General features: G+C 41.1%; 2 protein-coding genes and 1 pseudogene across 2 annotated transcripts; 1 reads left to right on the plus strand and 2 right to left on the minus strand.

The window, feature by feature from the left end:
- Window positions 2,941-3,864, plus strand: OR7A168P (olfactory receptor family 7 subfamily A member 168, pseudogene; annotated as a pseudogene).
- OR7A82 (olfactory receptor family 7 subfamily A member 82) lies at window positions 13,368-14,237 on the minus strand. The gene has a single exon (NM_001390827.1). The coding sequence runs from the start codon at window positions 14,235-14,237 to the stop codon at window positions 13,368-13,370; it is 870 nt and encodes a 289-aa protein (NP_001377756.1).
- A 7,849-nt stretch (window positions 14,238-22,086) lies between these two features.
- Window positions 22,087-22,953, minus strand: OR7A80 (olfactory receptor family 7 subfamily A member 80). Its single transcript, NM_001390826.1, has one exon. It carries the CDS (start codon window positions 22,951-22,953, stop codon window positions 22,087-22,089), a length of 867 nt encoding a protein of 288 aa, NP_001377755.1.
- Window positions 22,954-24,043: the final 1,090 nt, after the last annotated feature.

Below are 24,043 nucleotides of genomic sequence, written 5' to 3' on the forward strand. Positions count from 1 at the left end.
TATGATGACACCTGGTTCCCCCTAAACTTAACTTTTCTCAAACCTTTAGCTAACCAATGAATTTTTCTTATGGAAATGTTTTTCTTAAGCTATGTTAATGAACTATGTATTTGCCTTGGAATCTGCCTTTCTTCTAAAAGGTTCAGCCTAAGACTCAAACCTTGAACAGAAAATGGCCCAACAAACCAGTATGTCTTACTCATGGAAATGTTCTCCTAATCTATGCTCATGAAGCTATTTATTTAATTGGAAATCCACCTTTCTTTAAGATTCATGTCAATTGTTTTATGGTGGGGATAATTCACCTTGTGCCAATGTTATCTTAAAATGCATGCTATAGGAGAGGGGCCTGGCGGAACTCTTTCAGTTTTGAGGTGATTCTTTATTTGACTAGCAACTTGTTAACAGATATATAACTACTACTACTACTACTACTACTAAGTCGCTTCAGTCGTGTCCGACTCTGTGTGACCCCATGGACTGCAGCCTATCAGGCTTCTCCGTCCATGGGATTCTCCAGACAAGAACACTGGAGTGGGTTTCCATTTCCTTCTCCAATGCATGAAAGTGGAAAGTGAAAGTGAAGTCGCTCAGTCATGTCCAACTCCCAGCAACCCCATGGACTGCAGCCTACCAGGCTCCTCCATCCATAGGATTTTCTGGGCAACAGTACTGGAGTGGGGTGCCACTGCCTTCTCCCAGGTATATAACTCCTTGCTAAAAAAATAGCAAGAGGGGCATTCTTTCTGTCCCTTTCTGATATCTATATCAGAAACTTCCTCTGTCTCTTTAATATTTTAATAAAACTTTATTACACGAAAGCTTTGAGTGATCAAGCCTCGTCTTTAGCCCCGGATCAAAATCTTCTCCTCTGGAGGTCACAAATCCCGGTGTAGCTCATGGCTCGCAGCCAGGCCTTTCAAAGTGATGGGACTGGATGCCATGATCTTAGTTTTTTGAATGTTGAGTTTTAAGTCAGCTTTTTCACTCTCCTCTTTCATCCTAATCAAGAAATTCTTTAGTTCCTCTTCACTTTCTTCCATTAGAGTGGCATCATCTGCATATCTGAGGTCGTTGATAACACCAATACAGTATACTAACACATATATATGGAATTTAGAAAGATGGTGACAATAAACCCTGCAATCTTGATTCCAGCTTGGGATTCATCCTGCCCAGCATTTCATGTAATGTACTTTGCATATAAATAAGCACAGTGACAATGTAGAGCCTTAAAGTACTCCTGTCCCAATTTTGAACGAGTCAGTTGTTCCATGTAATATTCTCACTGTTGCTTCTTGACCTGCATATAGGTTTCTCAGGAGACAGGTATGGTTGTCTGATTTTCTCATCTCTGAGAATTGTCCAGTTTATTGTGATCTACACAGTCAAAGGCTTTATCATAGTCAATGAAACAGAAGAAGATACTTTTCTAGAATTCCTTTGATTTTTCTATGATTCAGCAGTTGTTGGCAACCTGATCTCTGGTTCCTCTGCCTTTTCTAAATCCAGCTTTTACCTTTCCCTGGTTCAGAATCAGTTAAAAGCAGATGAATGGATAAGAAAGCTGTGGTACATATACACAATGGAGTATTACTCAGCCATTAAAAAGAATACACTTGAATCAGTTCTAATGAGGTGGATGAAACTGGAGCCTATTATACAGAGTGAAGTAAGCCAGAAAGAAAAACACCAATACAGTATACTAACGCATATATATGGAATTTAGAAAGACGGTAACAATAACCCTGTATACGAGACAGCAAAAGAGACACTGATGTATAGAACAGTCTTTTGGACTCTGTGGGAGAGGGAGAGGGTGGGATGATTTGGGAGAATGGCATTGAAATACATATAATATCATATATGGAATGAGTCACCAGTCCAGGTTCAATGCATGATACTGGATGCTTGGGGCTGGTGCACTGGGATGACCCAGAGGGATGGTATGGGGAGGGAGGAGGGAGGAGGGTTCAGGATGGGGAACACATGTATACCTGTGGCAGATTCATTTCGATATTTGGCAAAACCAATACAATATTGTAAAGTTTAAAAATAAAATTAAATTAAAAAAAAATAAACAAAAGAAGGTCAACCATAAAAATTTGAGGTTTTACTTTCATTGTCCAGTAGGTGACAGTATAGCAATTACAAATTTCTTCTGCCTGAACTGCCTTTGTTTTTTGTTCTGCTCGTTCCACCTTCCATCGCCTCTATCAGAGGTGTCATCCTGAGACTTAGTTATTGTTTCTGGTGTCTCTTAGACTGTTGTTACCTTGCTGCTGACAGTGTGGCTGGCTTGTTGCCTGGTACTCTGGGTGGGTAGATTTTCTGATGCACCTGGGAACTCCTGGGACATATGATGTCATAAGGTTAGAGTGATGGTAGGTGGTGGAGCTGGGGTTATAAGGGTGCTATGGCATGTTCGTGGTGGCTCAGATGGTAAAAAATGCATCTGCAGTGCAGGAGACTCAGGTTTGATCCCTAGGTAGGGAAGATCCCCTGGAGAAGGAAGTGGCTACTCACTCCAGTATTCTTGTCTGGAGAATTCCATGGAAAGAGGAGCCTGGTGGCTATAGTCTATCTTGTCATAAAGAGTCAAACAGACTGAAGTGACTTAGCATGCACACACATGACATGTTCAGTGTGGTAAGATTCAACAACCTCAGTCACTGTAGGTGTGGAACTAGGAGGAAGAGTCATGGAACCCTAGGTGACTATGGGGACAGGATCCCATGCCTCATGGCCACCTGTACTGACACACCTAATTAGAGATGACATAGGAAGCTCCCTACAGTGCATGAAATCCATGCACAAAATACTGAAATTAATTTCTTTATGGTAAAATATAAATGATAGCATTTCAACAATGCAGTAATGCCAATTTGTGTGAAAATTAGTCATGTTATTTTCCCCTTTTCTCATAGTCTACACCACCACATGGCACCAAGGAACCTAACAGCAGTTTCTTAATTTCTTCTTATGGGATTTTCAGAGGAATCAGAACTGCAGACCCTCTTATTTGTTATTTTTCTCTCCATGCACCTGATCAGTGTGTTTGGAAACCTACTCATTATCATTGCTGTCCAGTCAGACCTCTTCCTCTCCAACCTGTCCTTTGTAGACATCTGTTTCACCTCCACCACCATCCCAAAGATGCTGTGGAGCATCCAGAGACAGAGCAAAGTTATCATCTATGAAGGCTGTGCATCCACGTTCATTTTTTCTTACTTTTTTGCTGGACTGGATATCTTTCTCCTGACAGTGATGGCTTTTAATCGATATGCGGTCATCTGTCACCCCTGCACTACATGGTCATCATGAACCCCCGGCTCTGTGGACTGCTGGTGCTGGTGTCCTGGGTCATCAATGTCCTGCATTCCTTGTTAGAAAACTTAATGGTGTTGTGACTAACCTTCTGTAACGTCTTAGAAATCTCACACTTTTTCTGTGAACTCAGTCAGATGATCCAACTTGCCAGTTCTGCCACCTTTATCAATAATGTGGTGATGTAATCTGTAGCTCTGTTTCTGGCTGATGGTTCCTTCATGTGTATCCTTTACTCTTATTCTAAGGAAGTTTCCTTCATACACAGAATCTCATCAGGTCAGGGGAACAATAAAGCATTTTTACCTGTGCATCTCATCTCTCAGTTGTCTCCTTATTTTATTGTACAGGCTTAAGATGTATCTTAGCTCTGCTGCTACTCACAGCTCAAACTCAAGTGCAACAGCCTCAGTGATGTACATTGTGGTCACACTTATGCTGAACCCCTTCATCTACAGCCTGAGAAATAAAAACTTAAAGAGGGGTCTAAACATGTTCTTTGGAAAGGTAAGTATAAAGGGTCCAGTTGTCCTAGGGCTTAAGGCGTACCTGTGATAGCAAAGCTCAAATTCTTAGCCAAATGTTGCCAATGTTTTGTCAGACTGTGAAGATAGAACGTATCTCTTCTATTTTTCTTGGAATTTATATTTTGATTTTAACCTCTTTATATAATTTAGATAACTCACTCTTTTTTTTTAACTTAAATTTACTCTCTTAAGTTTTGTTATATCTATGAGTGCCAAGTTGTTGGGTTTTTTTTTTTCCTTCTAATTTCCCTTTGTGTGTTAATCACACAGTCGTGACTGACTCTGAGGCTCCCTAGACTGTAGCCCATCATGCTCCTCTGTCCATGGGATTCTCCCAGCAAGAACACTGGGGTCAGTTGCTATTTCCTTCTCCAGGGGATCTTCCTGACCCAGGGATCAAACCTGCATTGTCAGACAGATTCTTTACCACAGGGAAAGCCAACCTGAGGAAGTATACTAATAAGTTTTTCTGCCTTGTTATGTAATTATTATAAAGGAAATGCCCAAACATTCTGTTTCTTTACTTCTGAAGGCCATGCAGAAAAGGGATGCTGTGAGAAAAGAAATGAAAACTGCAAAAATACTTGTATAGTCCAAAGAATACATTGAAGGGTAAGGGGTCTATGTATATGTGTGCATTCAGTTCAGTTCAGTTCAGTTCATTCGCTCAGTTGTGTCTGACTCTTTGGGACCCCATGAATTGCAGCACGCCAGGCCTCCCTGTCCATCGCCAACTCCCGGAGTTCACTCAGACACATCCATCGAGTCAGTGATGCCATCCAGCCATCTCATCCTCTGTTGTCCCCTTTTCCTCCTGCCCCCAATCCCTCCCAGCATCAGAGTCTTTTCCAATTATCTGTATATATTTTATTTTAAAAAGCACACTCACACACAAACATGTACACACACACAGACCCATATATATTCCCATTTATTATATTGAGAATAACCTTTACAGAAAATGGAGAGTAATAAAATGAAAATAATGAATATCTTTATTAATATGGACTTTAAGTAATGTAGAAATCTAGATAATAACATTTGAAATAGAATATGAAGATTGGGATACATGTCTCTTTCAATTCTGGTTTCTTCATTGTGTATGCCCAGCAGGATGCTTGGAGCTGGTGCACTGGGATGACCCAGAGGGATGGTATGGGGAGGGAGGTGGGAGAGGGGTTCAGGATTGGGAACACGTGTACACCCGTGGCAGATTCGTGTTGATATATGGCAAAACCAATACAATATTGTAAAGTAAAAAAAAAAAAAAAAAGAATATGAGACCTTATCTTTGATGTGAATTACTTTTCCTGTCTTAACCTCTCAAAATAAAACTGCATTTACATTTATGTATCCAGTGTGTGCACACAGGAGAAGGCAATGGCACCCCACTCCAGTACTTTTGCCTGGAAAATCCCATGGACAGAGCGGCCTGGTGGGCTGCCGTCTATGGGGTCGCACAGAGTCGGACAGGACTGAGCGACTTCACTTTCACTTTTCACTTTCATGCACTGGAGAAGGAAATGGCAACCCACTCCAGTGTTCTTGCCTGGAGAATCCCAGGGACGGGGGAGCCTGGTGGGCTGCCGTCTATGGTGTTGCATGGAGTCGCACACGACTGAGCGACTTCACTTTCACTTTTCACTTTCATGCACTGGAGAAGGAAATGGCAACCCACTCCAGTGTTCTTGCCTGGAGAATCCCAGGGACGGGGGAGCCTGGTGGGCTGCCGTCTATGGTGTCGCATGGAGTCGCACACGACTGAGTGACTTCACTTTCACTTTTCACTTTCATGCACTGGAGAAGGAAATGGCAACCCACTCCAATGTTCTTGCCTGGAGAATCCCAGGGGCAGGGGAGCCTGGTGGGCTGCCTTCTATGGGGTCACACAGTGTCGGACACAACTGAAGTGACTTAGCAGCAGCAGCAACCAGTGTGTGCACACCGGCTTAGTCATGTCCTACTCTTTGTGACCCCAAGGACTGTAGCCTGCCAGGCTTCTCTGTCCATGAAATTCTCCAGGCAAGAGTATTGGAATGGGTTGCCATTTTCTCTTCTAGGGGATCTTTCCAACCCAGAGATTGAACCCAAGTCTCCTGTGTCTTCTGCATTGACAGGTGGATTCTTTACCACTGTGCCACCTGGGAAGCCCATCAATGAACCAGGTGCTTGGAGTGGATAAGTCCCAATATGGGGGCTGCATTCCTGGTGCCTATGAAAATTCCAGAAGTCATTCTGAAATTCGGGTAACTTCTGGTTCCATGTGGTACAAGTGACTGCCAATAAAGTGTTTTAAAGATTAATATTCACACAAGCTCATGTTCAGTTCAGTTCAGTTCAGTTGCTCAGTCGTGTCTGACTCTTTGCGACCCCATGAATTGCAGCACGCCAGGCCTCCCTGTCCATCACCAATTCCCGGAGTTCACCCAGACTCACGTCCATCGAGTCAGTGATGCCATCCAGCCATCTCATCCTCTGTCGTCCCCTTCTCCTACTGCCCCAATCTTCCCAGCATCAGAGTCTTTTCCAATGAGTCAACACTTCGCATGAGGTGGCCAAAGTACTGGAGTTTCAGCTTTAGCATCATTCCTTCCAAAGAAATCCCAGGGCTGATCTCCTTCACAATGGACTGGTTGGATCTCCTTGGAGTCCAAGGGACTCTCAAGAGTCTTCTCCAACACCACAGTTCAAAAGCATCAATTCTTTGGCTCTCAGCCTTCTTCACAATCCAACTCTCACATCCATACATGACCACAGGAAAAACCATAGCCTTGACTAGATGAACCTTTGTTGGCAAAGTAATGTCTCTGCTTTTGAATATGCTATCTAGGTTGGTCATAACTTTTCTTCCAAGGAGTAAGCGTCTTTTAATTTCATGGCTGCAGTCACCATCTGCAGTGGTTTTGGAGCCCCAGAAAATAAAGTCTGACACTGTTTCCACTGTTTCCCCATCTATTTCCCATGAAGTGATGGGACCAGATGCCATATTCTTCATTTTCTGAATGTTGAGCTTTAAGCCAACTTTTTCACTCTCCACTTTCACTTTCATCAAGAGGCTTTTGAGTTCCTCTTCACTTTCTGCCATAAGGGTGGTGTCATCTGCATATCTGAGGTTATTGATATTTCTCTCAGCAATCTTGATTCCAGTTTGTGTTTCTTCCAGTCCAGCGTTTCTCATGATGTACTCTGCATATAAGTCAAAATAAACAGTGACAATATACAGCCTTGACATACTCCTTTTCCTATTTGGAACCAGTCTGTTGTTCCATGTCCAGTTCTAACTGTTGCTTCCTGACCTGCATAAAGATTTCTCAAAAGGCAGGTCAGGTGGTCTGGTATTTCCATCTCTTTCAGAATTTTCCACAGTTTATTGTGATCCACACAGTCAAAGGCTTTGGCATAGTCAATAAAGCAGAAATAGATGTTTGTCTGGAACTCTCCTGCTTTTTCCATGATCCAGTGGATGTTTGCAATTTGGTCTCTGGTTCCTCTGCCTTTTCTAAAGCCAGCTTGAACATCAGGAAGTTCACGGTTCATGTATTGCTGAAGCCTGGCTTGGAGAATTTTGAGCATTACTTTACTAGTGTGTGAGATGAGTGCAATTGTGTGGTAGTTTGAGCATTCTTTGGCATTGCCTTTCTTTGGGATTGGAATGAAAACTGACCTTTTCCAGTCACTGTCATATAATTTTAAAGCAGAGAAGTTTATTTTTTTAATATAAATTTATTTCAATTGGAGGCTAATTACTTTACAATATTGTATTGGTTTTGCCATATATCAACTTGAATCTGCCATGGGTGTACACGGTTCCCCATCCTACACCCCCTCTCCCACCTCCCTCCCCATACCATCCCTCTGGGTCATCCCAGTGCACCAGCCCCAAGCATCCTGTATCATGCATCAAACCTGGACTGGCAATTCATTTCATATATGATATTATACATGTTTCAATGCCATTCTCCCAAATCATCCCACCCTCTCCCTCTCCCACAGAGTCCAAAAGACTGTTCTATACATCTGTGTCTCTTTTGCTGTCTCATATACAGGGTTGTCATTACCATCTTTCTAAATTCCATATATATGCATTAGTACACTGTATTGGTGTTTTTCTTTCTGGCTTTCTTCACTCTGTATAATAGGCTCCAGTTTCATCCACCTCATTAGAACTAATTCAAATATATTCTTTTTAATGGCTGTAATACTCCATTGTGTATATGTACCACATAACCTTCTTATCCATTCATCTGCTGATGGACGTCTAGTTTACTTCCATGTTCTGGCTATTATAAACAGTGAAAGCAGAGAAGTTTCATTTTAATATTTTCTTTATGAATCAGTGCCAAATGGCAACCCACTCCAGTATCTTGCCTGGAGAATCCCAGGGACAGAGGAGCCTGGTGGGCTGCCATCTATGGGGTCGCACAGAGTCGGACACGACTGAAGCAACTTAGCAGCAGCAGCCCCTTTAGGATATTCTATTTCCATTTCTTGCCAGGAATTCCTTTACTAGTCTCAGGATCTTTTTCAAGCATAATTTATACCATTTTTATTAAAAATATCTTTCATTTAATTGAGGAATATATATTGAGTATCAGATATTTTTCAGGCACTACCCAGGCAAGGAGTATTGGATACCGAGGAAAAAACATCTATACAATCCAGTAACAGAGAAAGAATACAAACAAATAAAATAATGATATAATAGGTCGGATGGTGACAAGTGTGATGAAGAAAACAGAAGCAGGTATAAAAGAAAGAGTGAAGAGCAGCCACTATTTTTTATTGGGTGTTCTGGCAGGACTGCAGTCAAGATTATGTTTCAAAAGAGACTTTAAGGAAGAGACAGCAGGGGGAATGAACTCATCTGGGGAAGTGTATGACTGGCAGAGGGCATGGCCCCTGCAAAAGTCCTGAGGAAGGTGCCTGTTTCAATCAGTCAAGTATAGGAAAGGAAGGCAGTGTCTGGTAGGGGAATGAGAAAGATGGAGGGTGATGAGAGATGATGTCAGAGAATGTTGAGCAACAAGGTGACCTCCCTGATGAAGTAATTTCAAGTCACAGGTGTCCCTCCTCCACACCATGTACCTTTACACCTTATTAATCTGGTTGCAAAGACATCCCATGAATTGTTACCATGTTGGTTGAGTTCTGGTCTCTGTATTATTAAGGGTCATCTTGAAAATATAAGCCCAGTTACTTCTGCACAGAAAAGAAACAGTCATTGTTTTCCTTGTTTGATTTTTTCTGTGTTTTGTTTTCAAGCAGTTTATTAAATTTCTTTAAGAGGATTATTATATATATTTAGTTAGACAGTTTACAGAGCTCTATTTCTTTAGGGGCATTCATAGGAGCTGTATTAGTTTTCTTGCAGTCTGTGTGTGCTCAGTCATGTCTGACTTTTTGCAACCCCATAAACTGTCACATGCCAGGCTCCTCTGCCCATGGAATTTTCCAGGCAGGAATATTGGAGTGGTTTCCCATTTCCTACCCAGTGGTCTTTTGGATACAGGCATGAACCCATGTCTCCTGTGTTTCTTGACTTGGCAGGTAGATTCTTTACCACAGCGCCACCTGGGAAGTCCTCTAAGTGGTTTCTTATTTTCCTTGAGTACTTGTGATCCTCACAGCCTTGCATCAGTGTGCATTTAAAGAAGTTGGTATCTCTTCCTGTCTTGGCATAGAAAGTCCTTCACCAGACAGTCTGTCATGGGCCAGATGATTATGTTTTTTGGTCAGCTTCCTTCTGGAGTCCTAAAATGGGCAGGTCTTATGTCTGGGCAGGTGATTGATAAGGTCTGATGCTTGGGGCCCTGGGGATAGACCTTGACTTTGGGTTTGGAGAGGTTGATGAGGCATCAGGGAACACTGGAATGGGCCTGGCAGTTGGGCTGCAAGAGCTGGCCTCATGCTGGGGTAGACTGAAAGCTCTGGTTAAACAGGAGTCATGCTGACTTGGTGCTTAGATGAGCTTGGAGCCTAAGGTCTCAACAATCATATGGTATCCTATTCTCAGGACCGGCCTACAGCTTGGGTCAATGCAGGATGTCCTCAGGTGTGGGGGCATGGAACATTGTTCTACTGGAGCCTCAGGCTGGGGAAGTCTGCCTGGAGCCTGAGGCTGCAGGGGGTGGCCTGGTGTATGGGTTACAATGAGGTCAGACAAACACTTCAGCTTCTTTCTGTCATGGTGAGGGTGTCTGTCTAAAATGCTTTGTTGCCCACTTATGGAAAAGTTGTAATGAGGATAACAGAAAAATGTCTTTACTAATTTTTTCTCTTATTAATGTACTATAATCAACAGCCTAGAATCCTGACACTTACAAAGGTACTGTTGTATACAGACAGTTATTCAAATTGATGTTTCTAGTGGTGGAAGAGGAGACGGCGATGGCACCCCCTCCAGTACTCTTGCCTGGAAAGTCCCACAGGCAGAGGAGACTGGTAGGCTGCAGTCCATGGGGTCACGAAGAGTCGGACATGACTAAGCGACTTCACTTTCACCTTCACTTTCCTGCATCAGAGAAGGAAATGGCAACCCACTCCAGTGTTCTTGCCTGGAGAATCCCAGGGACAGGGGAGCCTGGTGAGCTGCCGTCTATGGGGTCGCACAGAGTCGGACATGACTGAAGTGACTTAGCAGCAGCAGCAGTGTTGGAAGAATGCTAGAAATCCTTATATACCTCATATCGAGAAAGGCATGGCAACCCACTCCAGTATTCTTGCCTGGAGAATCCCATGGACAGAAGAGATTAGTGGGCTACAGTCCATGGAGCTACAAAGAGTCAGACATGACTGAATGACTAGCACACACACACACACACACACACACCATCATATACCATTTTACTGACATACAGTTCAGTTCAGTCGCTCAGTCGTGTCCAACTCTTTGCCACCCCAAGAATCGTAGCAAACCAGGCCTCCCTGTCCATCACCAACTCCCAGAGTTCACTCAGACTCACATCCATCGAGTCAGTGATGCCATCCAGCCATCTCATCCTCTGTCGTCCCCTCCCCGTCCTGCCCCCCAATCCCTCCCAGCATCAGAGTCTTTTCCAATGAGTCAACTCTTCACATGAGGTGACTCAGAGAAAGTATTTCTCGTGCATCTATCACCTGTACTTTTAAAATATATGTTGCTTAATGTATATCATTATATTCTAATAGGGTTTCCCAGGTGGCACTAGTGGTAAAAAGATCCAGTGCTAATTCAGAAGCTTCAGGAGATGTGAGTTCGATCCTTAGGTTGGGAAGATACCCTGGAGGAGGACACGGCCACCCACTCCAGTATTCTTGCCAGGATAATCCCATGGACAGAGGAGCCTGACGGGGTCACAATGAGTTGGACACAACTGAGCATACAGCATGATACTCTAATAAATTAGTTAACAGGAAAAAATTAAATTTGAGGTATTAATTAAAAATTAATAAGTCAGATAATATTTAGAGTGAAGTATGGAATATAGGTCTTCTAACTGGGAAGAAAGCAAAGTGCTATATATGGATATAGGAATTGTGACATTAGGTAAAGGGATTCACATTTCAGAAACTCATTTTTTCTGTAAATGGGTAAACTGGATATAGACAAGGAATGAGCTGACCATAAATATGTTCAAGACAAAAGAACACAAGAAACACAGTTTCATGGATGAGCCTTAGAAACACAATGAAGAGACTTCTAGCTGAATAAAGACTCATCAAGTGGCAAACAGGGCTCAGGACCACTCCCTATCATACTGTCTCATTCAATAATAAAGTCATTATGACAAGTTATTTTATTTTATGTTGGCTTGTTATGCTGCAATAACTGATACAATAACCCAAAGGCACAGAACTGAAGGCAATGAAAATAATCTACCTTATCTTATTTTTGACATTTATTCTGATATTTGAAGATAGCATTTCTGATTGTATCATTATTTATGATACAAATCTCTGCCTGCAATTCCTGGGTCTAGAAGAGCCACTGGAGAAGGGATATTCTACCCACTCCAGTATTCCTGGGCTTCCCTTGTGGCTCAGCTGGTGAAGAATTTCCCTGCAATGCGGGAGACCTGGATCCAATCTCTGGGTCGGGAAGATCCCCTGGAGAAGGGAAAGGCTACCTACTCCAGTATTCTGGCCTAGAGAATTCCATGGACTGTATGGTCCATGGGGTCGCAAAGGGTTGGACACGACTGAGAGACTTTCACTTTCACAAGTAACAGTAGTAAAAAATGACTACACTGATATCCTTTCCAGCTACCTAGGAGAACTTGGAAGGACATGCAGGTTGGTGCAGAAACTCGGCTGACCCTGAATCACATGACTAAGAAGATTCACATTGTCTTGGGAATCATTTATGATAATAAAGATTGAAGAAATGTCCCTGTATAGGAGATATATAATAGATGATTGTGGTTATTCACTGTCCCTCTAGTGTTCATAATGAAATTTAGAAAAGGATGAGTTATTTTACTTAGAGCAATAGAAAGAATCATGTTTGTATGCATCACTGGAAGATTTCAAGAAAAACAACAACAACAGTAATTCAATGAAAAACCTTAAAACATACCTCCCAAAAGGTCACACCAAAGAATAAACCCCCCTTAAACAAGTGATATATATCTTACTTCAAAAAGTAAGTGTATATTTTGAAAAATAAATATTATGCAGAGTGATACAAAGTATAAGTTAAAGCTTGCTTCATCATATTCAAGGTCATATGAATCCAATGGTTTATTCAAATATTCGTTTTCATGGAGACATCACTAGGAAACATGTATTTGGTAGACAAAGTTAGGGGCTAGTGTTGGCACTGCGCATACAGGGTGTATAAGAAAAATAATACTCACTCCAGTATTTTTGCTGGGTATTAATTAATTGAAATTAATGAAAGAAAACAAATGATTAGCTAAACCCACTATATGTTGCTGCTGCTAAGTCACTACAGTCGTGTCTGACTCTGTGCAACGCCATAGACGGCAGCCCACCAGGCTCCTACGTCCCTGGGATTCTCCAGGCAAGAACACTGGAGCACTATATGTTAAATCTATATAATTATGAAAAACAACTGTTATTGATACACAAGCAGTTGTGCTTATATGGTGAGAAATGGTGGTCTCAGATTTTCCTCTCCTATAAACTTATATAAATGACCTTGTTTTCTCAAATGTGTTCTTCTTTACCCCCATAGGTTTAGTACAGCCTATAGTTATGCTTTTAGGAAAACTAATGGAAGATTACATAGGATTAAATATGACATTTGAGAAAAAAATACTGAGAAATGCATATTGTCCCACGAGACAAATGAGATTCTTCAAATATTTAATATTCGAGGTTGGGAATAAATTTGGAAGACAAAAAAAGGGGAAAGTGTTCAATATCAGAGAGAGAATAAAGCAAAATAATGGTAGTTAAAGTTTTTTAGATAAATGGAAGCCAAAGAAATAAAAATTCCAGAAATAAATAGAGCAAGTTCTAGTTTCAAAATGTGATTCAAATAATCACAATTTATGGCTTTGAAGTTGTGAATTAACAGCAGTTCTTCAACATCAAGTCAATTATCTCTTTTATAGTTTCCTTTGTAAATAATATTTTTAGAGCTCCTTTTATGTCATTATTCCTGAGACTGTAGATGAAAGGGTTCAGCATGAGTGTGACCACGGTGTACATCACCAAGGTGATTACACTTGACTGTGAGCTGTGGGTATCAGCAGAAGCAATGAACACTCCTAGGACTGAAGAGTAAAATAAGGAGACAACTGAGAGGTGAGATGCACAGGTGGAAAATGCTTTATACTTCCCCTGAGCTGATGGGATTCCACATACAGAGGAGACTATCTGAGAGTAAGAGTAAAGAATACACACGGAGGAACCAACAACGATCAGCACTCCTGCAAAATACATCACCATGTCACAGATGGAGGTGTCAGAACAGGCAAGTAGGACAACCTGACTGGTTTCACAGAAAAAGTGAGGGATTTCATTGTTTGTACAGAAGGACAGCTGCATCACCATTAAGCTCTGTAGCAAGGAATACAGGAAACTCATAATAAAAGATGACAGAACCAGGAGACCACAGAGCCGGGGTTTCATGATGACCATGTAGTGCAGAGGGTGACAGATGGCCACATACCGGTCATAGGCCATCACAGTCAGGAGGAAGTCATCCAGTCCCCCAAACAGTAAGAAAAAATACATCTGGATGATGCAGCCTTCATAGGTTATGACTTTGCTGTGAGTCTGGATGTTCCACAGCATCTTTGGGATGGTGGTGGTGGTGAAGCAGATGTCTGCAAAGGACAAGTTGGAGAGGAAGAAATACATGGGGGTGTGCAGGTGGGAGTCTGAGCTGACAGCCAAGATGACGAGCAGGTTTCCAAACACAGTGATCAGGTACATGGAGAGGAAAAGCCCGAATATGAGAGGCTGCAGTTCTGGTTCCTTTGATAATCCCAGAAGAAGAAATCCTGAAACCTGTGTGCTATTACTGGTTCCATAAGGTAGATATAATGACTAGAAAAGAAAAAAATAATATGACTAATTTTCATACAAATGGGCATTACTAGCTAGGTGAAATACTACAATTATATATATATATATATATATATATATATATATATATATATATATATATATAGAGAGAGAGAGAGAGAGAGAGAGAGAGAGAGAGAGATCTATATCTAGATTTATGTAGAGACAGAGAGACAGTAACTCACTCCAGTATTCTTGCCTGAAAAATCCCATGGACAGAAGAGTCTGGTGGGCTGCAGTCCAAAGGGTTTCAGAAGAATCAGATACAATTGAGCAACTAAGCGCACTCACACTCACACACACACACACACATAGAGTTTGAATCTCATCCCTTTAAAGGATTCTTCGTGGCTTCTTGTCTCAGCTTTGTCCTACAAAAGTCCTACAATGTAATCATGAATGAGGAAAGAATATTAGCAAATACATTTCATGCCAGGTGGTGGCAGCTGCTATGAAGTGTTCACCCAGATGGTTACGAATTTTGCCTGCAATGCAGGAGACCTGGGTTCAATCCCTGGCTTGGGAAGCTCCCGTGGAGAAGGGAATGGCTACCCACTCCAGTATTCTTGCCTGGAGAAGCCCATGGACAGAGAAGCCTGGCAGGCTACAGTCCATTGGGTAGCAAAAAATTGGACATGATGGAGTGACTAACATTTTTACTTTCATAAGAGAGAGGGCTGTTATTTTTTATTGGGAATTCAGGAATCCTATAAACAAAATGATATTTAAAAAGATACTTCAGGGAGGACACAGCTGGTGACAAGAGGTTATCAGGATGGCATGTGTGTCCTTAAGGGAAAAGAACCTGTGAAAAAATCTGAGGGTCTTTTTTTCCCCAGATATACAAGTTTCAAACTTAAGCCATTGTTTGGGGGAATGTAAGAAGGAGGTTCCCTTGGACTGCAAGGAGATCCAACCAGTCCATTCTAAAGGAGATCAGTCCTGGGTGTTCTTTGGATGGAATGATGCTGAAGCTGAAACTCCAGTACTTTGGCCACCTCATGCGAAGAGTTGACTCATTGGAAAAGACTCTGATGCTGAGAGGGATTGGGGGCAGGAGGAGAAGGGGATGACAGAGGATGAGATGGCTGGATGGCATCACTGACTCGATGGACGTGAGTTTGAGTGAACTCCGGGAGTTGGTGATGATGGACAGGGAGGCCTGGCGTGCTGCGATTCATGGGGTCTCAAAGAGTCAGACACAACTGAGCAACTGAACTGAAGAAGGAGGTGATGAAGGGTTGTATTAGAGGCTGCTGAAGAATAAAGTGGCTTCCCTGATATTGTTAAAACTTCAAGACACGGGGAGTCTCTTGCCCATGTGTTCTTTGCACTCTGTGTATCCCCTGGATACACAGATTAACTAATAAAGCAGAAAAAATATGTAAATGATAAAAGAGATATGACTATGATATCAAGTCACTTTATCAATTCAACATCCCATTATAAAAATAAGCAATGGGAATAAATCCACAATTTAGAAAAGGAAATGCATAATATACAATAGTGGGAGATTTTTAAGGTGAAATGGTAAAAGAAACTTCTAAACTATATTAATAACAAATTTTAAAATTAAAAACTTGGCACTGCATCTTGGATCTACCACATATTAGCTGTTTGAATTTCAAGAGGCAACTGAACCATTCAAAAAGTTTACATCTTTTCCCAAATAGTGGGAATAGGAGTATTTATCCTCCTGAAAGTGTTAGTCACTCAGTCGTGTCTGACTCTTTGTAACCCCATGGACTGTAGCTTGCCAGGCTCCTCTGTTCATGGAATTCTCCAGGCAAGTATATGGAATGGGTTGTCGTTCCCTTCTCCAGGGGATCTTCCCAACCCAGGGACTGAACCCAGTTATCTCACATCGCAGGCAGATTCTTTCCCATATGAGCCATGAGGGAAGCCCCTATTCTCCTAAGGAGATGGTTGACAATCTATGTAAAAAGATTAGCATGAACACTGGGCTTGGGTCCCTTGTGTTATATAGCAGCTCCCCATTACCTCTCTTGACAGTTTATATAGATCAATGCTAGCAAACTCTGGGCTCTGGGTTTGCTCTCAGGTGATCTCAGGTACACATGCATGGATTTGATCTTCTTGGACCCTTTCCTGCAGTAACTCCTGGACTTGCCAACTCACCTGGTTGGGAACTCTGAGAGGAAGATCACTGCGAGAAGGTCCAAACTCCTCCTGGATGGTTAATAGTGGAAACTGAAGCTCTGGCCCCACAAAAGACAGTGTAAAAGAGGCTTGCATGAGTCTCCCAGCCAAATGTAGGACTCTAACAGCAATAACCACGTTCCATCCACTGCAAGGTTGTACAGACTGAGGGATGCAGCAGAGGAGATATTTACAGCTACCCCTGTCTACTAATCAGCATGTTTCCCTCTTTCTACTCCAACCTTTAGGCCCATGATTTCCCTGTGGGACACTGGTCTGAACAGGGAAGGAAATGTCCTGGAGATTCTGTGTTCCCAAGAGACCAGGTTAGAGTCAAGAGAATCAACTTCTAATTATCGTTGTTCTTCCTCATGCACTTTGCTGACTTCTTCAGTCTAACCTTTGAAAAATGCCTCATCCCAAACCTGATTTTCTCCAAGTTTAGGAATAGATCACATTCCTTCCTGGAGTAGATCCCTTGACTCTTCAAATATTGACTTGTAGTAGAGACACAACCCCTGATGTCTAGAAAAAGTTGCTCTTCTCCTCCTCAGCAAGGACAAGGAGGAGCACTGTACAGCTTAGCTTGGTGCCACATAGTCCAAAATCACTAGGAATTTCTTAATTATATCACAAGTTGAGTTCTGATTTAATCCCTCATATTGAAATGTTTGTTCATTGTAATGAATATATTTATATTCTTTTCCTACGATAGTCTGAATGCAAAATAGGGAAATAAATAGATTCTTCCCTCTAGCTTCCAGAGGAAATCAAGCCCTGCAAACATGTTGATTTTAGTCCAGAGAAACCCATATCATGCTTCCGAACTCCAGAATTGTCAGAGCATAAGTTATTTATTTAAATCACTAGTGTGGTAATTTTATCTTAACATTAGAAATTGAATACAGATATTTTTTTCCCAGTAAAATTTTGTTCAGGAAATGGAGATTATACTTCTCAGTTCATTTATTGAGCTTCCCCTGGGGAAAGATATTTTGTGTTATAATCCCATCTTAAGTGGGAAGAGGAAATTTAAATTCAATTCGGGGATATTCAGTCTCTTTATCTGATAGAGATTTTCTCATGGCATAAATGTAAACTTGCTTAAGATTGTGATGTCCATGAGGCATTAAGATAGGAAAAGTAATTATTTAATTTGTTGTCTACCATTTACACTATATTTTGTGCCTAATTTTCTACATTATTTGATTTTATATCCAGACAAGCATTCATTATTTTTACATGTTTCCTCTCCATCTTTCTCACACATTTCCTCCCAACATAAAACATTAGACTGTGTACAAATCAGTGTGCACATGTTTATTTGAAATAAAAATTTATATAAATTAATACATATATACATGACTGCCTTCTTTGAAGGTTTCGTTTGTACCCATCAAAATATATCCACACAATTAATTTGTTTCTTACAACATTTGTCTGAAGTTATGTTTACTATCTCACATTTTATTCAGAAACAAGGACAGTAAGACCCAGGAGATTAAATTTTTGACAGTTTTCAAAAAATGGAAATTTTTATCATTTTCCTAAAAATGATGTTAGAGTTATTGTGAACTTTCCTGAACTATACATAAACAGAACTGTGCAGTGTGTCCTGTTATTTCTATAAGACTTCTATATTTTGTTAAAAAGTGCATTTTAACTATGTGCAGATTATAGGATGTAAATAATGCCAGTAAGTTTATCATTGTTGCTCAGTCACTAAGTCTTGTCCTACTCTCTGTGACCTTGTGGACTATAGCATGCCAGGCTCATCTGTCCTCCACTATCTCATGGGGTTTCTCAAACTCATGTCCATTGAGTCAATGATGCCATCCAACCATCTTATCTTCTGTTGCCCCTTCACCTCCTGCCTTTAATCTTTCCCATCATAAGTGTCTTTTCCACTTTTCCAATGAGTCAGCTCTTCGCATCAGGTGGCCAAAGTATTGGAGCTTCAGCTTAAGCACCAGTCCTTCCAATGAATTATTCAGGGTTGATTTCCTTTAGGATTTGGTTTGATCTCCTTGCAGTTCAAGGAATTCTCAAGAGTTTTCTCCAGCATCACAGTTTAAAAGCATCAAATTCTTTGGTGCTCAGCTTTCTTTATGGACCAACTCTCACATCCACACACGACTAAATAAGTCTGCTGCTGCTGCTAAGTCATTTCAGTCGTGTCCAACTCTGTGCAACCCCATAGACGGTAGCCCATGAGGCTCCCTCGTCCATGGAATTCTCCAGGCAAGAACACCGGAGTGGGTTGCCGTTTCCTTATCCAATGCATGAAAATGAAAAGTGAAAGTGAAGTCGCTCAGTTGTGCCCAACTCTTAGCGACCCCATGGACTGCAGCCCACCAGGCTCCTCCATTCATGGGATTTTCCAGGCAAGAGTACTGGAGTGGGGTGCCCTTGCCTTCAGAAATAAAATACAGCTGGGCATGGATCAAAGAGGAACCTGAACCCCGGGTACCTGATTCACACTGAGCAGTGTTAGTGGATGTCTCATCTGCCTGTGAAAAAGGAAAATGTAGATATAGGGACTCTCAGATCAGATCAGTCACTCAGTCGAGTCTGACTCTTTGCGACCCCATGAATCGCAGCACGCCAGGCCTCCCTGTCTATCACCAACTCCTGGAGTTCACTCAGACTCACTTCCATCGAGTCAGTGATGCCATCCAGCTATCTCATCCTCTGTGGTCCCCTTCTCTTCCTACCCCCAATCCCTCCCAGCATCAGAGTCTTTTCCAATGAGTCAACTCTTCGCATGAGGTGGCCAAAGTACTGGAGTTTCAACTTTAGCATCATTCCTTCCAAAGAAATCCCAGGGCTGATCTCCTTCAGAATGGACTGGTTGGATCTCCTTGCAGTCCAAGGGACTCTCAAGAGTCTTCTCCAACACCACAGTTCAAAAGCGTCAATTCTTCGGCACTCAGCCTTCTTCACAGTCCAACTCTCACATCCATACATGACAACAGGAAAAACCATAGCCTTGAGTAGACGAACCTTTGTTGGCAAAGTAATGTCTCTGCTTTTGAATATGCTATCTAGGTTGGTCATAACTTTCCTTCCAAGGAGTAAGCGTCTTTTAATTTCATGGCTGAAGTGACCATCTGTAGTGATTTTGGAGCCCAGAAAAATAAAGTCTGACACTGTTTCCAGTGTTTCCCCATCTATTTCCCATGAAGTGGTGGGACCAGATGCCATGATCTTCATTTTCTGAATGTTGAGCTTTAAGCCAACTTTTTTACTCTTCACTTTCACTTTCATCAAGAGGCTTTTGAGTTCCTCTTCACTTTCTGCCATAAGGGTGGTGTCATCTGCATATCTGAGGTTATTGATATTTCTCCCGGCAATCTTGATTCCAGCTTGTTTTTCTTCCAGTCCAGCGTTTCTCATGATGTACTCTGCATATAAGTTAAATAAACAGGGTGACAATATACAGCCTTGATGAACTCCTTTTCCTATTTGGAACCAGTAGTACTAAATTAAGGCAATTCATACTTGATGCACTTTTTTCCCAGTAAAATAGAAGGTAAAATCGGTGAATAGCAGAAACTGATAATATATTTGTTCAAGAGAGAAGAGCACCATGACCACATCTTACATCATTAATGAGATGCAGAAGCACAGGGTAGAGACCCAGATAGACTCAGGAGGAGAACAGCAGAGCTCATGACAACATTTCACCATAGAATCTGATCACTGGCTTTTTGGATATCTGGCACAACATTAGCTAACTTATATCTAATCAAAGTGAACAGAAGTGAGGGCAATGATAATAATCTGCTGCTGCTTACTTTTGGCTTGTTATCATATGTGAAGACAACATTCATGACTTCTTTTCAGACAGCTGTATTAAAAAGATTATCCTATTGGGATTCCTTTTCAGGTAACCAAGAAAGATTGAAAGGATATACATTTTTGTGTAGGGAAACTGATGACCCTGATTTATATGCTTGGACAGGAATTCAAACTCTTGCTTGAGGCATTCTTTGACCAGAAAGATGAAGAGATTTCTGACCGTAGAGGGGATATATAATGAAAGATACTGATAATGATTAATCATGATACCTTTAGTGATTATGGCAATACTTTAAATCAGCGAGTTATTTCATTTAGAGCAAGGCAAGGAGGAGCCATATTATCAGCAATATCAATAGAAGGCACATGACAGGCTTCAGTCCTTGGGGTCAAAAAAAGAGTCAAAGCAAAAGAGACACAGAAGTATAGAACAGTCTTTTGGATTCTGTGGGAGAGGGAGAGGGAGAGGGTGGAATTATTTGGGAGAATGGCATTTAAACATGTATAATATCATATATGAAATGAATTGTTAGTCCAGGTTTGATGCATGATACAGGATGCTTGGGGCTGGTGCACTGGGATGACCCAGTGGGATGGTGTGGGGAGGGAAGTGGGAGGAGGGTTCAGGTCGGGGAACACGTGTACACCCATGGCTCAAGTTGATGTGTGGCAAAACAAATACAATATTGTAAAGTAAAAAAAAAAAAAGAAGAAGAAGAATCAGTACAATGTGATGATGGTTAAAATGTAAAGAATGGATACAAAAGACATGAAGAATTAAAAGACTTTGGGTTAAAGATGTAAAAAAAAAAAAAAGAGTCAAACACAACTTAGTGACTAAGCAACAACAGTTCAAGGTAATATCAATTCACCTTTTTATTTTAATTTCTGTTTCTGTGCAGAAATCACTAACAGACATGTATTTGATAATCGATTTTAATCAAGAGCTAGTGTTGGAGCTGTGTACACAAAGGTGAGTTAGAGAAGAGGATTACCCTAGTCAGGAGAATAAAAACAAATAGGCTGCTATAAGACACTGTATGTTAATTTATATTATTATGAAATGCAACTAAATTAGTAATATACTATGATTGGTGGACATATAGTGAAAAGCTGTGGTCTTAGATTTTCCTGTCATATAAACTTATCAACTGACTCTTTGGTAAGGACCCTGATACTGGGAAAGATTGAAGGCAGGAGGAGAAGGGGACAACAGAGGACGAGATGGTTGTATGGCATCACCAACTAGATGGACATGTTTGAGCAAGCTCTGGGAGTTGGTGATGGACAGGGAAGCCTGGCATGCTGCAGTCCATGGGGTCACAAAGAGTCGGACACAAGGGAGCAACTGACTTGAACTGTTAAACCTACCAATTGTATTTGTTTCCAAGTGTGTTTTTTCATAGAGTTTGTACAACCTAGTACTCTTGGGAAACCTAAGTAAATATTGCATGGGATTACATTTTTCATTTGAGAAAAATTATTAAGAATTGCATATAGTCCTACGAGATAAATGGGAATGTCCAAATATTTCTTTTCCAAGATGGCAAATAAATTAAGAATAATAGGAAGACAACAAAGGGGGAAATTCTCAGTATCACAGAGAGAAGAAAGCTTAATAAAGTGAGTTAACTTATATAGATAAATGGAAGCCAAAGAAATAAAAATTCCAGAAATAAATAGAAAGAGCAACTTCTACTTCAAAATGAAATTTTAAAAATTCACCATTTATGGCTCTGAGTTTTAAGCCCTGCAATCAGTGGCAGTTCTTCAGCCCCAGGACAATTAACTCTTTATTAGTTTCCTTCCCAAATATTTTCAGAGCTTTTTTAATGTCTTTATTCCTGAGACTGTACATGAAGGGATTCAGCATGGGTGTGACCACACTGTACATCACCGAGGCGATTACACTTGAGTGTGAGCTGTGAGTATCAGCAGAGGTAAGGTACACTCCCAGGACTGAACAAGAAAATAAGGAGACAATTGAGAGATGAGATGCACAGGTGGAAAATGCTTTATACTTCCCCTGAGCTGATGAGATTCCATTTATGCAGGCAATTATCTTAGAGTAAGAGTAAAGAATAGCACCAAGGGAACCACCACCCAGCACCACTGATACAAAATATACCACCATGTCACAGATGAAGGTGTCAGAACAGGCAAGTTTGATCATCAAGTTGGCTTCACAGAAAAAGTGGGGGATTACCTGCTTTGTACAGAAGGACAACTGTACCACCATTAAGCTTTGCATCAGGGCATATAGGAAACTCATAATAAAAGATGACAGAACCAGGAGACCACAGAGCCGGGGTTTCATGATGACCATGTAGTGTAGAGGGTGACAGATGGCCATATATCGATCATAGGCCATCATGGTCAGGAGGAAGACATCCAATCCCCCAAACAGTAAGAAAAAATACATCTGGATGATGCAGCCTTCGAAGGTTATGACTTTGCTGTGAGTCTGGATGTTCCACAGCATCTTTGGGATGATGGTGGAGGTGAAACAAATGTCTGCAAAGGACAGGTTGGAGAGGAAGAAGTACATGGGGGTATGGAGGTGGAAGTCTGAGCTGACAGCCAGGATGATGAGCAGGTTTCCAAACACAGTGATCAGGTACATGAAGAGGAAAAGTCCAAATATGAGAGGCTGCAGTTCTGGTTCATTTGATAATCCCAGAAGTAGAAATTCTGAAATCTGTGTATTATTACTAGGTCCATAAGATTGATGTGACAACTAGCAAAGGAAAAAAAAATATATATATATATATATATGACTAATTTTCATACAAATAGCCATTACTAAAATAGGTGGAATTTTACAATTAATATTTTGAGGTTAAGCTACATATGTGTGTGTGTGTGTACATGCATACTAATTGGCTCAGCTGTGTTCCACTCTTTGCAACTCCCATGTACTGGAGGCCACCAGGCTCCTCTGTCCATGGAGCTTTTCAGGCAAGAACACTGGAGTGAGTTGCCAATATATATATTTTCTATGGGATTCATCCTGTTACATGGGTCTCTATGACTTCTTTGACTGTGAGTTTTTGTCCTAGACTTTGCCTTTCAAAAATCCCTATAGTCCCATTACAGAGAAAGACTGTAAGCAAATATATACCATGCTGGGTGGTGTTAGGTGCTATGAATAAAGGAAAGATGCAGGTATAAAAGTGAGTGGATGGCACTTATTTTTCATTGAGAGTTCAGTTAATCTGCTAACTAGATGATGTTTGAAAACAGAATTCAAGGAAGACACAATAGATGACAAGAGTTTATCAGGTCATGTACATGTCCTGTAGGTAAAAGAACCTGCAATGATACTGAAGATCTTTTTCTAGATATTTAAGCTCAAAAGTAAGCCAGTGTTCAGGGGAATGTAAGAGGGAGGACGATAAAGGATTGTGTCAGAGGATGCTGAAAAATAAAGTGACTTTTGTGCTATTACTAAAACTTCAAAACATGGGGAAAACATCATCCAGTGTATTGTTCCTTGCTCTCTGTACATCTGCTTGAGGCTCAGAATAACTAATAAAGCAAATATATGTATATAATATATATACATGCATATATATATACACATACAAAAGTTTGTCTAGTCAAGGCTATGGTTTTTCCTGTGGTCATGTATGGATGTGAGAGTTGGACTGTGAAGAAGGCTGAACACCGAAGAATTGATGCTTTTGAACTGTGGTGTTGGAGAAGACTCTTGA

The sequence above is a fragment of the Bos taurus genome, chromosome 7, assembly GCF_002263795.3.
Source record: "Bos taurus isolate L1 Dominette 01449 registration number 42190680 breed Hereford chromosome 7, ARS-UCD2.0, whole genome shotgun sequence".
Taxonomy (NCBI): Eukaryota; Metazoa; Chordata; class Mammalia; order Artiodactyla; family Bovidae; genus Bos; species Bos taurus.